Raw genomic sequence first — 14,421 nt, 5'->3', positions numbered from 1 at the left:
CGGTCATGTGTACAGTATCTGTCTAATTTGCACCTCAGCGGTCATGCGATCTCTTGATTGTGATCAGAGAGAATCAAGACATGGTCGAAAGCTGGAATCAGATCGCCTTACCACGACTTGACCAGCTATGGACGGCGCTGATCTGCGACTAGAGAGAGGACATGTTGTCAAACGCGATAGACAGCCAGCTTGAGCCCTTGCACTACGATCTCCCAGCCAAGGCTGCCAGCTGAAGCTGCGCAGATGATCCTACTCAGCTGCCTGCGATTTCTAGCCCGAGCATGACTTTCAGATAGACGCTCAAACATTGCCAGAGTGGGCGGCAGAGCCTGTCTCGTCAAGAATGATACGCTTGCCCGACGGGCGCACGGTGCAAAAAGGATCGCGAGGAAATCTATTTTTTGGACCTCGGCTAGCCGACTCCGCAGAATGGGCGTCCTTCCCATGCAAGACTTCAGATTCCGACTGAATCGATGATGCTGCTGCTGCTCCTCGTTGCTGTCTCGTCTGGACAAGGTCTTGCGAGATCCTTTCGGGTCATGGGAACCCAGCTTGACTCTAGTCACATTGTGGTGCAGCTTTGCTTAGCTGCTGACTGCATCCACAGATGTCAGCCGGGAATCTATTCAGTGAGGTGCAATTCCGACGGGATCTGAGCTTGGATCACCTGCGACTCAACCCTTCGGCCCCTCACTTGGCAGCGACGCTTGCGCTCGCACCGGTCCGGAGCACAGGCTTGCGACGTACAAGATGCACAAGCTTCAAGGCGTATCGCCGCTGCCCACCGTGTAGCGGCTAAGAGTGACCGGCTTGGCTTCAAGGTTGCGACGCTGCTCGGCTTGTCCGATCCGTTTCGATGGCTCGCATACGACTCTCAAAAGCATGCTAGGGTGTGGGGTGGGCGTGAAGGGATCGGTAGGCTAGTCTAGCTCTGATCGACCCGGGAAAGCATTTGTTCGCCCTCGCTCGGTTAGATTTGAGACCTTCCAACGATGTGCATAACCGTTGACCAAGCTGCGAAGTCTACCAACCAATGTCGCGATTGCGCAGCTGATTGCTTCAGCAATCATGAACGGGATCTCTGATTTGGCTTCCTTGCGATATGATATGCAGCGGAGGCTGTAACAAGCCGGTCACACCCGAAAGCCTGTGGAAGGCAAGCTTCGTTATCGTTCAATCTATCAGTCAGAGGCAGGACGAGACCCCACGGCAAGAAGGTGCTGATCAGAAGACGATACGGATCGGCTTTGCAGTCAGTTCGAGAAGCCAATCATCGACTTTTCAACACCTAATCTCCTCAATAGGAGCCGATAGCACGGTCCGTTGTTCAACACGCTGCACGCCATCAGCAACACGATCACCTTCTCAAACATATTGATTCGCATGAGAATGGTGAAACAGAGCCAAATAAATAAAATCGTAAACGAATTAAATCTTTTGAAAATGGCGAATGGTTGTGATCTCCAAAAGCCGTGCGCCAACCTTGCAGTCTGACTGTTCGAGTCGGAGCTGCAAACAGGCTTTGCAGCAGTGCTGCACAAGCCAGCTTTGCAAGGTCATCTGCTGCGGCAGCGAGGCGATAGCGTGCCCTCTAGCCTGTTCGCGGCAGGAGTGACAGCAAACAATGCACAGGCTTTGCGAGCGAAACAATGGCAGACCCTGCGCCGTCTGCCCCACTGAAAAGCCACACCGTCTGTTCTCTGTGAGCGCTACGAAGCGAGGATCAGGGCCGCTAATTCAGGTCGCCGCACACTCGACTCCGCAAATCTTACACGAGTCAAAGTTTTACGTTCCTGGTTGTCGGCCAGGGGTTGAAAGCGTAAGACGGTTCGGCGTGAACGTGACCATGGCGAAAGCGCCGCTCTTTGCTCGGATTGGGTTGCTCCGAGTCCACCAAGGCGGGTCCAACGGCAGCGAGAGAAAAGGCGGAAATTGCGGCCACTTGATGTCATGACGTCAGCCCGCCTTGCGCGTCGAGCTTTTCAACGTTGTTTCTGTGATTCAGAAAAGTCGGTTGGACGTCTCGAGGTCGATGCTCGCATTGTGACTGCCGGAAGAGAGGCGTTTGCTTCCCTCATGGGACCACGACTCGCCTAGACGCCGGCAGAGCGAATATCCGTCCTGCTAGTGCTGATGCGATGGCTCGCAGATCGGCACCGGCGCGCTGTCTCTCTCGCCTGGCGCTAGCGATTTGTTTTCAATGCACTCTGGCGAATTCGGGAAGGTAAACCTGCACTTCGTCTAGATAGCGATCTGCTCCTCTCACTACGGCGTCTGGGACGAAGCGGCTTCGGTCAATTACTCAGCAACCCTCTGGGCGTCGGGGAGATCGCCGTTCTACCGACCAGGCTTATCGGCGTGGGCCATTGCGCGCTTGTCCACGCCCAGCCTACCCGGCCCTGTCGATATGATGTCGGAGTCCGTGTGCGCCGTCGTTGCCCCGCTGCAGCACCCCCAGTTGGCGGAGGCCAAAGAAGTCGCCGCAGTTACCGCGGCGCGCCCAGATCATCAGCTTATTTGTGAGGGGGCGACGAGGTTCTCATGCAGGTCTCACTTCCGTGCGCCCAACGTGCTGTAACCACATGCATGCTTTGAGGCCGCTGCAGATGGCGCTCGGGCAAAAAAGAATAATTTTGGGGGCTGGGCTCGCAGCCGCGGTTGCCAGACTGCGCTCTGCTCCATTGCCCAGCTTCCGGCGAGATGCGCGAAAAAAGACCCAAAGATGTTACACCGAGCCATCCATTGCTCGTTTTTCTCGGCCGTCGCCGCGCGTTGTCGGCGAACATGGTTGCTCGTAACAGGCTGCGAATCAAGCAGCCTCGCTCTCGGCGCTCTCCGGTCATGGCCGCTCAATGAGTTCAATGTCACATCGCGGCGAAAGATTCCAAACAATGCGATCATCTGCGAATAGGGTGGGCGAGATGAAGCCGGCTGAAAGCACGCTACGCCCCGTTTGATCCTGACGAACACTTGCTCGAGCCTCATGGGCGTTGATAGCACCCACCAACGCCGCATGGCGCGTATCTTCATCACGTATGTTAAGCAACAAGCCGCACAGATTGAGCTGGAGCCTGATCCCTTCTTCGTTGCCGCCAAGAACCTCTCTTGAGATCACGACCTCATGGTCTTGAAAGTTTCGCCGGATGAGGTGGTCTTGGATACGAGCAAAGTCGGCAGGCCTTCCATGTAGACCGGGACTTTCGCGAGCGCTTTCGGCGAGTTGCTCAGCCGGCTTCATCTCGAAGAGTGGGTGGTCACGCTTCCGATTGATGCACGACCATGGTGTCGAGAGCTCGGTCTTGGCATTCCGCTGGACCTTCATCATCGCCCTTGATACATGCGATCCGAGATAATGGTCATTGTTTCGAAGGAAGGGCTGAGCTCGGCGACTTCTGCTACGCTAGTCAGAAGAAAGAAGATCTTATACAGGGGCAGTGCCTGGCTGAGCATATATAGATCGCCTTCTTGTAGGCCAGATAGACATCATACAACCAGACTCGGTGCAAGATCAAGCAGTCCACTTTTCCCCAACTGAGATCGCTCGCCATCTCGTACAAGATCTTCCGAGATGCGAGTCTCTCTCCGTTTCCCCCTCTCCGTCCTGCTCCTCTGTGAGCTGCTGGTCATCATTGTCGCCGCAGCACCCCTCGCGCCTATCCGAGTGGCAGCTGAGGCTGAACACGGCGCGCTCGCCTCCGAAGTGTACAATAGCGCTGGCGAACTGCTTTCCACCTCCTTGCGCTCGCCCACCCAAATCGCCTCATCGCCGCTGCCCCGTTTCGCGAAGGAGATTCGCTTGACCAACGCAGGCGAACACTGGCTAGTTCATCCCAAGGACATCCCCTCCCTCGCCCGCCCTCGAGGCGGTCTGTGGCGCAGCCTGCGATTCGGCCGCTCGCCAGCAAGGGTCGAGATCACCAAGAACAACAACATCAAGATGATCAACGATGGCTCCACACCACGACTCTTCAGATTCGGAAGCGCGGATAAGACCTACTACGTCCTACCACACACCAAGGAGACGCTCCATGGCAACGAGGTGACGCAGACGCAGTACAAGGCGCACTCCATTCACAAGCTCCCCAAGGACACCGGGGCCCCATATAGCGATCTCGCCCTGTGATCGCTCGGCAGAAACCGCACGGGCCGTCGTTTCTGAAATGCTGGTGCAAGCCAGCATGCCATTCATTCACTCTCACCTGTAGCATTCTCATAATACGCCCTCCTTCAGTGCTGCTTTTTTGCGTGACACACGCGTGCATGAGACACACAGATATCAAGGGTGTATCATTGACGGCGATGCCTGTTTACAAGACAATTCTTTTAGTAGAATGGAACACGTCTATACGTATCGCTCTTCGAGAGCGATGCCCTCCTTCTCGAGCTCGAGGCGGATGGGGTCGCAGATGTCCTTGGTGTAAGGGGCGAGGATGCCCGTCTTGGACAGAGCAGGGTGGCCCTCGAGGATGAGACGCGTGGCGATAGCGCAAGGAACACCGACGAGCTTGGCCATCGACGAGACACCGTGCGGGATACCGTAGTCGAGCAGCGTCGAGGTGAGCGTCTTGTGCTCGCCGTTGGCCGTCTCGATCTCAAACTTGTGCTGGAGCATGACCATGTCGCGCTCACCAGGAGCGTAGGCGCACTTGTCCTCGAGCGTGGCGCAGAGCGAGTCGAGCGGGTTGCCGGCCACCTTCTCGGCCTCCTGAGCGGCAGTACCGCGGACGGTGACGGGTGCCTTGGTCGAGAAGAGGTCGAGCCAGCGGAGACCACGGATGATGGTCTCCTCCTCCTGCGCCGACTTGAACGAGACCTTGGCCTTGATGGCAGCAATGAGCTCGGTCTCGGCAGTGGACGAAGCACCGACCATCTTGGCGGTGACCTCGGCCCACGAAGCCTTAGTGTTGTAGGCGAGGAAGTCCTTGGACTCCTCGTCGAGGAAGCCGAGCTTGACGAGAGCGAGAATGAACTCGGGGAAGCCCTGGTATCGGAGGGTACCTCGGATGACCGTCTCGGCTTCGGGGATCTGGTACCACTGCTTGAACGGCGTCGAGTCACGGTTGGGGTAGGCGACGAAAGCGAAAGCAGGGTTGATGTAGAAGCTCTTGGCAGCGGCCATGAGCTCAGGGCCAGAGACGGTGAGCTCCTGGCCATCCTGCCAGAACTTGGCCGTGTTTCGGAGAGCGAGCAAGACACCGCGCGACGACCACGAGAACTTGTAGCCGAGCGGGTTGTCAGCAGCCTCGGGAGCAGGCAAACCACCGCAGTAGGAGAGGAACGACTTGATCTTGCCGCCCTCTGCGTGGACATCGTCGATCGCCTTGACAGCGTAGAGGTGGTCGAGACCAGGGTCGAGGCCGATCTCGTTCATAACGGTGATGCCGGCCTTTTGAATCTCGGGCTCAAGAGCGCGGATAGCGTCCGAGACGTACGAGGTGGTGACGACGTTGACCTTGTGCTCGCAAGCGGCCTTGATGACAGCAGCGTGGTAGATGTAAGGGATGAGCGAGATGACAATGTCGTGGCCCTTGACGATCTGCGAGAGAGCAGCAGCGTCGTTGACGTCGACAGCGGCGGCAGTAGCGTTGTGAAGGCCCTCGGTGAGCTTCTCCGAGTGCTCAATCTTGGACGAAGCGACGGTGAGGCTGTACTCGGGGAAGCGCGTGACGTACTTTGCGAAAGGACCAGCAACGTAGCCTGAACCGAGAAGGAGGATCTTCTTGGCAGCACGCTGAGCCTTGGCCTGGCCATCGCCGGAGGGGATGATGCGGCCAGGAGCGGGAGCGCCGTCGTCGATGACCTTGCGGGCGAATTCAGGGAAGGTGAAAGCCGCCCTGTGCACCTGTGAGTTGTAGTATCGGCAGTCGGGCACCTCGCGAAGGGGCTCGCGAAGGTTGTGGCTCGCATCCGTCGAGCAGATGACGAAGCCCATCTGACCGGAAGGGTAGGTGGGGATGGTGGTGAAAGCGTAGTCCGATACGGGGAACAGCTCCTTGGTGGATTTTCGCAGGTCGGAGATGAGACCGAGGTGGATCCAGACGCACTCGCCCTGAGTGGAAATGTGTCCGCCGGGCTTGAGGGCCTCCTTGAGGAGAGCGAAGTAGGGCTGCTGGAAGAGGGCCTCAGCGGGACCGACCGGGTCAGACGAGTCGGTGATGATAACATCGAAGCTGCCCTTGTTCTTGGGGTCCTTGAGGAAAGCGAAACCGTCGCCGATGATGACCTTGGACTTGGGGTGAGTGAGACCCGCGGCCATGTTGGGAAGGTATTGCTTGGAGACACGGGGAACAGCCTCGTCAATGTCGCAGAGAATGGCCTCCTTGACCGTGTCGTGCTTGACGACCTCACGCAGCACACCACCGTCACCGCCGCCGATGACGAGAACGCGCTCGGGGTTGGGGTGCGAAGCGAGAGGAAGGTGGGCAATCATCTCTTGGTAGGAAAACTCATCGCGCTCGGTAGCCTGAATGACACCGTCGAGGACAAGGACATTGCCGAAAGTGGTGGACTCGAAGACGAGGACGTCCTGGTAGAGCGACTTTTCGTGGTGGAGGATGCGTTGAACCTCGAGGCTCATGGCCTGACCGGGCCACTGCGAGTTGTACTCGTGGAACCAACCATCGCGGATGTTGGGGTGAGTGATGACGCCCATTTTTGCTGTAGAGGGGGTATGACGGGAAGGGGATGATGGTAGTAGAAGGGTTCAAGGCGCACTTTGAGTGACTTGGACTCAAGCTCTTCTCTGTGCTTGCATGGAAGGGTGGATTCAACTCCACCCTGTGCTGCTGCTTCCTGCTGCCGGCAAGCTTCCGAGCTTGCCGCTCAAATTTTCTTCTAAAGTCACCAAAAAAAATTGACTTTCTTCCTGGACCGTGAGCCAGCCACTTTTCCTTGGTTTGGGCCCGATTCCGGAGCAAGTCCATCTGGAATCAACTGTGCCTTGCTCGCTCATCAACCTTCAACTCTGTCTGGCGCACCACGCCATGAAGCTTGCCGTCGAGACTCGAGTGCGTATAAGATTGAGCGTCAATATAAGGAATGATAACGTATAGGGGTCGTTGAGAGGTGACGTGCTTCTTCTCAGTCACGGAGGCGTGGGAACCTCGGCGAAGGCCCGACAGCTTCTCGGTGAAGCGCCGGGTGAAGCTGCCAGGGCGAAAATAATGTCAAAGCCCAAAAGAATGGCGATCTTACACGGAACAGGATTTTCGAAGTGGAGTCGAAGGGTCCAAAGTTGCACCTGACGAGTGGTCTCCATTGCCTTCTCACGTCCACCACCAACTGAAGGCATCATGTCGTCTTCACAGCCACCAGGAGGTGGCGAGATACCAGGGTCGGATATACCAGACATGACAGGAACAGGCGTCATCCCGGAGTCGTTCTTCGACATGCCCTTCGACTATGGAACGGGTGACGCCAACATGGACTTTGGTTCGATGCCTGGCTTCCCGACTGGCGACGTCGCCATGTCGAATTCATCTGACTTTGATGCGCTCACCGCCCAAATCGCCGCAAGTATGCCACCGCTTCCTTCCGCCTCCTATCCTACGACGATGATGGCGGGCTCGCAACCCTATTCAGCAGGGGTAAAGATGGAGATGGAGGATTCGAGCAGCGTGCCAGGCGCCTCCCCTATGACAGCAGAAGGATCCACGCCCAAACCGGCAGCACCAAAGGCAAAGAAGCCAGCAAAGCCCAAAGAGGAAGGAGCGGAAGCAAAAACGAAGAAGCCAAAGAAGAAGCCAGCTGCTATCGCTGCCACAGATGCCGCCGCTACGGCTTCACCCGCATCTTCCGGGCCTGTCCCAGGATCATCCAAAGATTCGGCCTCGTCATCGGCACCGAAACCCAAGAAGACTGTCAAGAAGAAGAATGCAAGCACGAGCAAAGATCAGCCCCCTTCCGCCACCACTTCACCCGCAGCGTTTGCGACTCCGGCTTCGCCCTCAAAAGACACGAAGTCGAAAGGCAAGAAGGCATCAGCATCAAAAGCCGGCGGAAAAGCAGCCAGCAAGGCGCGATCTACCACAGCGAGGTCAGCATCCCGGATGTCGTCCATCGGCAGAGATGCAGGGACTCCCGCAGCAGCGTCACGCGTCGGCAGTCAACGGCCGCAGGATGAAGCCAACGACGACGACGAGCCTGCGCCGAATCGAGCGGCACCGCAAGAGGACGAGGAAGCGGACGACGAAGAAGTGGAAGCCGATGACGGCGTCGAGGAGCTCGGCAAGGACCACTTTTCGACGCAAGAGGCTATCTATGCTGCTCAGCAGCGCAACATGGGTCTCCTGTCGATGGTCATGGACGAAGATCAGCTGGACAGGCACATGGCCTCCCGAAGAGGTGCTCTTAACAAGACGAGCGTTCGCAAATTGGTCAACCATGTGCTGTCGCAGTCCGTCTCGCAGCACGTAGCGATGGTGGTCTCGGGTGTAGCCAAGATCTTTGTCGGTGAGATCGTCGAAAAGGCTCGCGAGATTCAAGCAATGCGAGGCGAGCAAGGCCCGCTTCGACCGAATCACCTGCGCGAGGCACATCGACAGTACTATCTCAAGCGCGAGCGTCCCGGTCACTATCCACCTGGCACCAACGCAGGCTTTCCTGGCGTGGGCAAAAAAAGACGCATGTTTTGAACAGCACTCCTCATTTGCATTGTACCGTTCACACACTTTTAATCTCTGATCTTGCCTCTGGCGAGCTGTATTTCTACGATACTTTCATGCTTGGTGACTGCGAACGATTGGACAGGAGGTGACTCGATCAAAGCTTGGCGACCACCTTGCGCTTCTCTCGGAATGCTTCCGCGGGCAGCTTCTTTGCCATCTCCCTCATCTCGCGACGGAGGATCTTGCCCGACGCTGTCTTTGGGATTGTGTCAATACTGTGGATCGGAACAAAAGCCGATATTGTCGCGGAAGAGCAGTGTGGCGTGGGAACAGCAATGAGTCAGTGAAACGGTTCCGCCGACAGAGCACAACCTCGGAATGAGCCGACACTTACAATGTGACACCGCAAAGATGCTTGTATCGGGTCTTGTTGTCAGCGACAAACTTGAGGATCGATTGCTTGATCTTGTCGTCCTCTTCCTTTCCACCCGCATTTGAGCGCTTCTTTGCATCTTGCGAGAGCGATACAAAAGCAAACGGCAGCTCACCTGCTGCTTCGTCCTGGATGCCAATCACACCGCAGTCCGAGACATCGGGGTGATCGAGCAAGAAACCCTCCAGCTCGGCAGGCGCGACCTGGAAGCCCTTGACTTTGATCAACTCTTTCAGTCGATCGATGAAGAACACCTCGCCGTCTTTGTTGATCTTGACCTCGTCTCCGCTGCGCAGCCACCCTTCAGGCAGGTAGGTCTCCTTGGTCGCTTGCTCGTTGTTGGTGTAGCCCAACGTGATCTGCGGTCCACGCAGCCAGAGCTCGCCCAGCTCGTCGTAGCCCACCTCCTTGCCTTCCGAATTGACCACCTTGGCCTCGGTGTTCGAGATCAGGCGACCCGCTGAACCCATCACAGGTGGCTCTCCGACGGGGAACATGGTCGTCACCGAGCACGTCTCCGTCATGCCCGAGCCTTGACCCCAGTCGAGCTTGGGGAACACCTTGGTAAACTGCCGACTCAAGTCATCCGACAAGGGCGCAGCACCGACCATCGCAAATCGAGCCACCTTGCGCAGCTCCTCGAGATAGGGCGGCACGCTCGGGTCCTTGCAGAACAGCACGATCTGTGGCGGCACCAGCCACCACACGCTGATCTTGTACTTGATGATGGTCTTGACCATGGCCTCGATCCCGCGGAACTTGCTCATCACCACGTTGGCGATGCCAGCAAAGAAGACAAAGTGCATCGTCGTCGACAGACCAAAGATATGAACCTGAGGAAGGACGCCGAGCGACACGTCCTTACCTGGGCAGAAACGTCCCGGCGCTCCGATGGTGTTGCCGACCTTGTTGTGCGCCATGGTCTGCAGCGCGTTCGATGTCACGGCGTGGTGCTGGATCGCGACACCCTTTGGCAGGCCGGTGGTACCCGAGGAGAAGGAGAGGAAAGCAATCTTCGTCCTCCCCTCGCCGGGCTTGAGCTTGTTGCGCGTCGAGGCGAGGATGCCCTCCCCCTTCTCCTTGACGATAGTACGACCTTCCTCGATCAGCCCGGCGAGCGTCCATGCGCCCTGCGTCTTCTTCTGGATGCGGCCGTAGTTGGACTCGGAGTATTTGAGCACCGTCACAGGCTCCTGGATGACGACCACGCGGTCCTTTGGAATGCCAGCCAGTTTCGCCGCCTCGAACCCGTTCTTCAAGGAGGTGGGATCTTCACTGACAAATAGCACCCTCGAATGGGACGCTTCAAGCTGAAAGCTGAGCTCCTTGGCCATGAACGCCGAGTTGGCCGGCGAGATGGTGCCGCCGAGTCGGTGTGTGGCCCATACGGCAATAGGGAAGTAGATGCTGTTGGTCGCGTAGATACTTGCTCGCGTGTCGGACTGGATGCCACATCGCTCGGCGAGGGCGACCGACAGGAGATCCGTGTTCTCCTTTGCCTCCTCGAATGTCCATTTCTGGCCCGTCTCTTCGTCGATGAAGAGTGGCAGTCCGGTGTCGCGCAAGTCGGGTCGGCTCGATGGGAAGTACTCGTACATGCAGCCATAGACATCGAGATCGTCCGGGAGCTCCTTGACGTGCTCCGAGGTCGAGGTGAAGATCATCTTTGCGTGATGGCAGAGCGAAGGGTGGATGATGGTCTGCTTCGTGCTTCTCGAGGTGGATGCCCGAGGCCAGGAAGGAGGTGTAGTCGAAGAAAACAGGTAAGTTCATGCGCACGACCCTAGCACCAGCTCGCTCGGTATTGCCTACCCCACACACTCACGGATATAGCCGGTCCCCACAGGAACACCAGCTTTACCGGATTAAACGGAAGCAGCTGCACAGCGCGTCTTGGCAGAGGATTTCCCCGCAGATGCTGTTTTTGGGTGGATTTCGAGGAACGATTTTTTGGCTCTATTCTTGAGTTTTGCTCCGAGCATTTCGAGGTTTGGCATCGTCCTTGTCTGGGCTCGGTGCGACAAAGTCGGCGGTTGTGAACCATCAGCAAGACCAAAGGCAATCAACCAATGCATCAGAGAAGCGCAGTGTGGCCTCTGAGGGAGGCCGCACAGTGGAGCGCCACTGTCGGAAAGGTGCGCCATCTGGGCACAGCGGGACGCTCCGAACAAGATCTGGTGCTTAGGTGACGATTGGCCTCGAGGTTTTCGGCAGCAGTTCTCAGGAAAGGGCTTTCGAGGGTCTAGGATGAGGTTTGCGATGAGCGCTTCAACGTAGCGTTTCCAGATCGACCTGTGGATGCGGAGAGTGGGTTGCAGCAACGATCACGTTGAGGTGATCCTTCGGTGGTCTCCGTGGAGCATATTGACTTTGCCACGTCTTTTGGTGACGGCTCGCATTTTGATAGCAGCCGACCATTGTCAACAATGGCCATGTCGAGAACCAACATCGGCGATCGATACGAAACACTGCACTGATGTGAGGCTTCGAAGAGCCTAGTCAGACGACCCATCCCGATAGCATAGCTCATTTCGAGGTGGTCAGGAAGGATGGATCCAAATTATCGGTTTCGGCGTCTGCGTAATTGCGCAAAGCCACCGAAGCCACCGAAGCTCACGGCTGCTCAATTGTGCAAATGGGCGTGGAGGGTCGACGCGCGCTTGACTGCCGCAACTCAAGCTCGGAAGACGAAGGTCTGCGCCGAGCGAATATGTCCATGCACCAGCATTTCGACCATGCCTGTCTTTGCGCCACATGTTGACCACGATGAAGGAAACAAAGTTGTGGACGGGCCACACCAAAGAAGGACGCGCTCTGCGTCGACTTGGCTATGCCTTAGAATCCCACGACCCGCGTCACCGAGCAAAGAAGGCATGGTCCACTCAAGACGGCGAACGGGAGTACCAGACTTCATCGAGGTAGGCTGGATGTCAATCCGCGCAGAACTCCAAAGGGAGCTGCACCATGCCGATGGCGCTTGCTCGGCGAATCAGCACAGCCGGGGTCTCGTTTTCGGTTGGACCCTGCAGGCGCTGCTTAGACTGCATGGCGAGTCATTCCTCTTTACCCCACACTTTCTCGAGGCGCTTGGTATTTCTCTCCGCTGCACGTCGAAGCGTCAGAGGTGCATCTCCTGAGATCAGATGACCCACCGTGTGTGCGGGAATAACGTTCCGCGCGTCCCTCACTGCGCCCAACTTCTTCTTGCCGATGTAGTTCTTCGACCCTCGCTTCGCTAGCCTCATATTGAGTCCAGCTCGAATGCCGATGGAGTGTAAGAGGCTACACCGCAATGCTAAGCTTCAGGACCGTGCGTTGGCTGTCCTCCGCTAGGCTCGGCACTTCAGCCCCACCACAAGCCACCTCTCTTGGCCACGCTCAAGCTTTGTTGCTACGGTAGTCATTTGGCTTGTCAAGTATAAGAATAGCTCAGTCGGGCTCGCGTGTCACGCCGTTCCCACCATTCGCTCTTCCCATCGAGCTTGACGTTCACCTACACATCGACAAACTGATTCACTGATATCACAAAGACATCTCCTACACCATGACTGAGCACTACGATGTTGTAGTGATCGGCGGAGGCTTCGCGGGCATCTACCATCTCTACATGCTCCGCAAGCTCGGCTTCAACACTCATCTCTACGACGCTGCTAGCGACTTTGGCGGTATCTGGAGGCTTAACTGCGTAAGTACACTGATGGACCAGACCATCGACACCAGCTCATGCGCTAACCACTATCCTCGCCACTCTCTTCTCTCACTGATTACCTCCAGTATCCCGGCGCACGTGTAGACAGTGAGGTCCCACTCTACGGTCTCTCGTTCCCTGAGGTGTGGAAGTCATGGAACTTTTCATGCAAGTATCCCGACTACAAGGAGCTCCGCCACTACTTCAACCACCTCGATGACAAGCTCCAGCTCCGCAAGGACTGCAGCTTCAACCACCGTGTCCACAGTGCCCACTGGGACGACTCTAAGCAGCAATGGACCGTCACTGCGGGCCCAAGCAAGGACAAAACCGTTACCGCCACCGCTCAGCACGTCATCTTCTGCCTCGGCTTCGCTTCCAAGGTCAACATCCCCAAGATCCCTGGCATGGACAAGTTCAAGGGCCAAATCATTCACACGGGCGAGTGGGAGGAGTCGATCGACTGCTCGGGCAAGAAGGTCGCCGTCATCGGTACCGGCGCTTCGGGCATCCAGGTCAGTCAGGAAATCGGCCAGGTTGTCGACCGCCTCACCGTCTTTGTCCGCACGCCCAATCTCGCTCTTCCCATGCGACAGCAGAAGCTCGAGGCGAGCGCACAGGAGGCTTTCAAGGACATCTACCCAGAGATCTTTGACAAGCGCAAGAAGACCTTTGGCGGCTTCCACTACGACTTTGACCCTCGCGCCACCCTCTCGGTCTCGGCCGAAGAGCGCGAGCGCACCTTTGAGGAGCTGTGGGCGCGCGGCGGCTTCCACTTCTGGCTCGAGACCTTCCACGACCTGTACGCCGACAAGGATGCCAACAAGACGGCGTACGACTTTTGGCAGAAGAAGGTGGCGCAGCGCATCCAGGATCCTAAGAAGCGCGAGATTCTCTGCCCGGAGGAGTGGCCTCACACGTTCGGCACCGTTCGCCCGTCGCTCGAGCAGAACTACTACGAGGTGATGAATCAGGACAACGTCGAGATCGTCTCGATCAAGCGCGGTGGCGAGGAGGGCATCAAAGAGCTCACCGAGAAGGGCGTGCTGCTCAACAGCGGCCGAGAGATTGAGCTGGACCAGATCATCCTCGCCACGGGCTTCGACACGCACACTGGCGGCTTCAAGCAAATTGACATTCGCGGCAAGAACGGTCTCCCCTTGACCGACAAGTGGGCCCAAGGTTGCAACTCGCTCAACGGCCTCAACACGGCCAAGTTCCCGAACTTGTTCTTCCTCTACGGCCCCCACGGCCCCACTGCCTACTCCAACGGACCCTCCACCGTCGAGGTCCAGGCCGAATGGGTTTGTGAGATGATCAAGTACATGCGCGACAACCAGATCTCCCACTTTGACGTCCAGGACGAGGCAGAGGCAAAGTTCGGTGAACATATCAACGAGCTCTCGGCCAAAACGCTCTTCCACGAGAGCCACGGCTGGTACATGGGCAGGAACATCCCTGGCAAGCCGGTGCAGGCGTTGAACTTTACCGGTGGCATCCCGCTGTATGTGAGCGAGCTGGCGGAGTGCAGGAAGGAGGGATATAAGGGGTATGATTTGGTCAAGGCATGAGTGCCGGTGGTGGATGTTTCGTGCTTCGTCCTATTCGCCTTGGCTCAATATAGGTTCGTTACTGCGCCAATCATTGCTGTGCTGCTCCGTGCTGATTGTGACGCTGCTTGTTCAGGCTCGATG

The 14,421-nt window shown here is 57.1% G+C and overlaps 5 protein-coding genes across 5 annotated transcripts; 3 read left to right on the top strand and 2 right to left on the bottom strand.

The window, feature by feature from the left end:
• Nucleotides 1–3,568: 3,568 nt before the first annotated feature.
• Nucleotides 3,569–4,123, top strand: PSEUBRA_004691 (uncharacterized protein; the record flags this gene model as incomplete). Its single annotated transcript, XM_059465388.1, has 1 exon — nucleotides 3,569–4,123. One exon carries the CDS (start codon nucleotides 3,569–3,571, stop codon nucleotides 4,121–4,123), a length of 555 nt encoding a protein of 184 aa, XP_059321548.1.
• A 219-nt stretch (nucleotides 4,124–4,342) lies between these two features.
• PSEUBRA_004690 (Spermidine/spermine synthases family) lies at nucleotides 4,343–6,652 on the bottom strand (the record flags this gene model as incomplete). The annotated part of the gene is made up of 1 exon (XM_016438192.1): nucleotides 4,343–6,652. The coding sequence occupies one exon, from the start codon at nucleotides 6,650–6,652 to the stop codon at nucleotides 4,343–4,345; it is 2,310 nt and encodes a 769-aa protein (XP_016290673.1).
• Nucleotides 6,653–7,292: 640 nt separating this feature from the next.
• PSEUBRA_004689 (TAFII28-like protein) lies at nucleotides 7,293–8,633 on the top strand (the record flags this gene model as incomplete). The annotated part of the gene is made up of 1 exon (XM_016438205.2): nucleotides 7,293–8,633. The coding sequence occupies one exon, from the start codon at nucleotides 7,293–7,295 to the stop codon at nucleotides 8,631–8,633; it is 1,341 nt and encodes a 446-aa protein (XP_016290672.2).
• A 127-nt stretch (nucleotides 8,634–8,760) lies between these two features.
• PSEUBRA_004688 (AMP-dependent synthetase/ligase) lies at nucleotides 8,761–10,703 on the bottom strand (the record flags this gene model as incomplete). The annotated part of the gene is made up of 2 exons (XM_016438196.1): nucleotides 8,761–8,881; nucleotides 9,001–10,703. 2 exons carry the CDS (start codon nucleotides 10,701–10,703, stop codon nucleotides 8,761–8,763), a joined length of 1,824 nt encoding a protein of 607 aa, XP_016290671.1.
• Nucleotides 10,704–12,583: 1,880 nt separating this feature from the next.
• PSEUBRA_004687 (uncharacterized protein) lies at nucleotides 12,584–14,298 on the top strand (the record flags this gene model as incomplete). Its single annotated transcript, XM_016438206.1, has 2 exons — nucleotides 12,584–12,724; nucleotides 12,814–14,298. The coding sequence occupies 2 exons, from the start codon at nucleotides 12,584–12,586 to the stop codon at nucleotides 14,296–14,298; spliced, it is 1,626 nt and encodes a 541-aa protein (XP_016290670.1).
• Nucleotides 14,299–14,421: the final 123 nt, after the last annotated feature.

Source organism: Kalmanozyma brasiliensis (genome assembly GCF_000497045.1).
Source record: "Kalmanozyma brasiliensis GHG001 unplaced genomic scaffold PSEUBRA_SCAF4, whole genome shotgun sequence".
NCBI lineage: Eukaryota > Fungi > Basidiomycota > Ustilaginomycetes > Ustilaginales > Kalmanozyma > Kalmanozyma brasiliensis.
The sequence above is the reverse complement of the archived record's forward strand: the minus strand, read 5'-3'. Positions and strand labels throughout refer to the sequence as shown.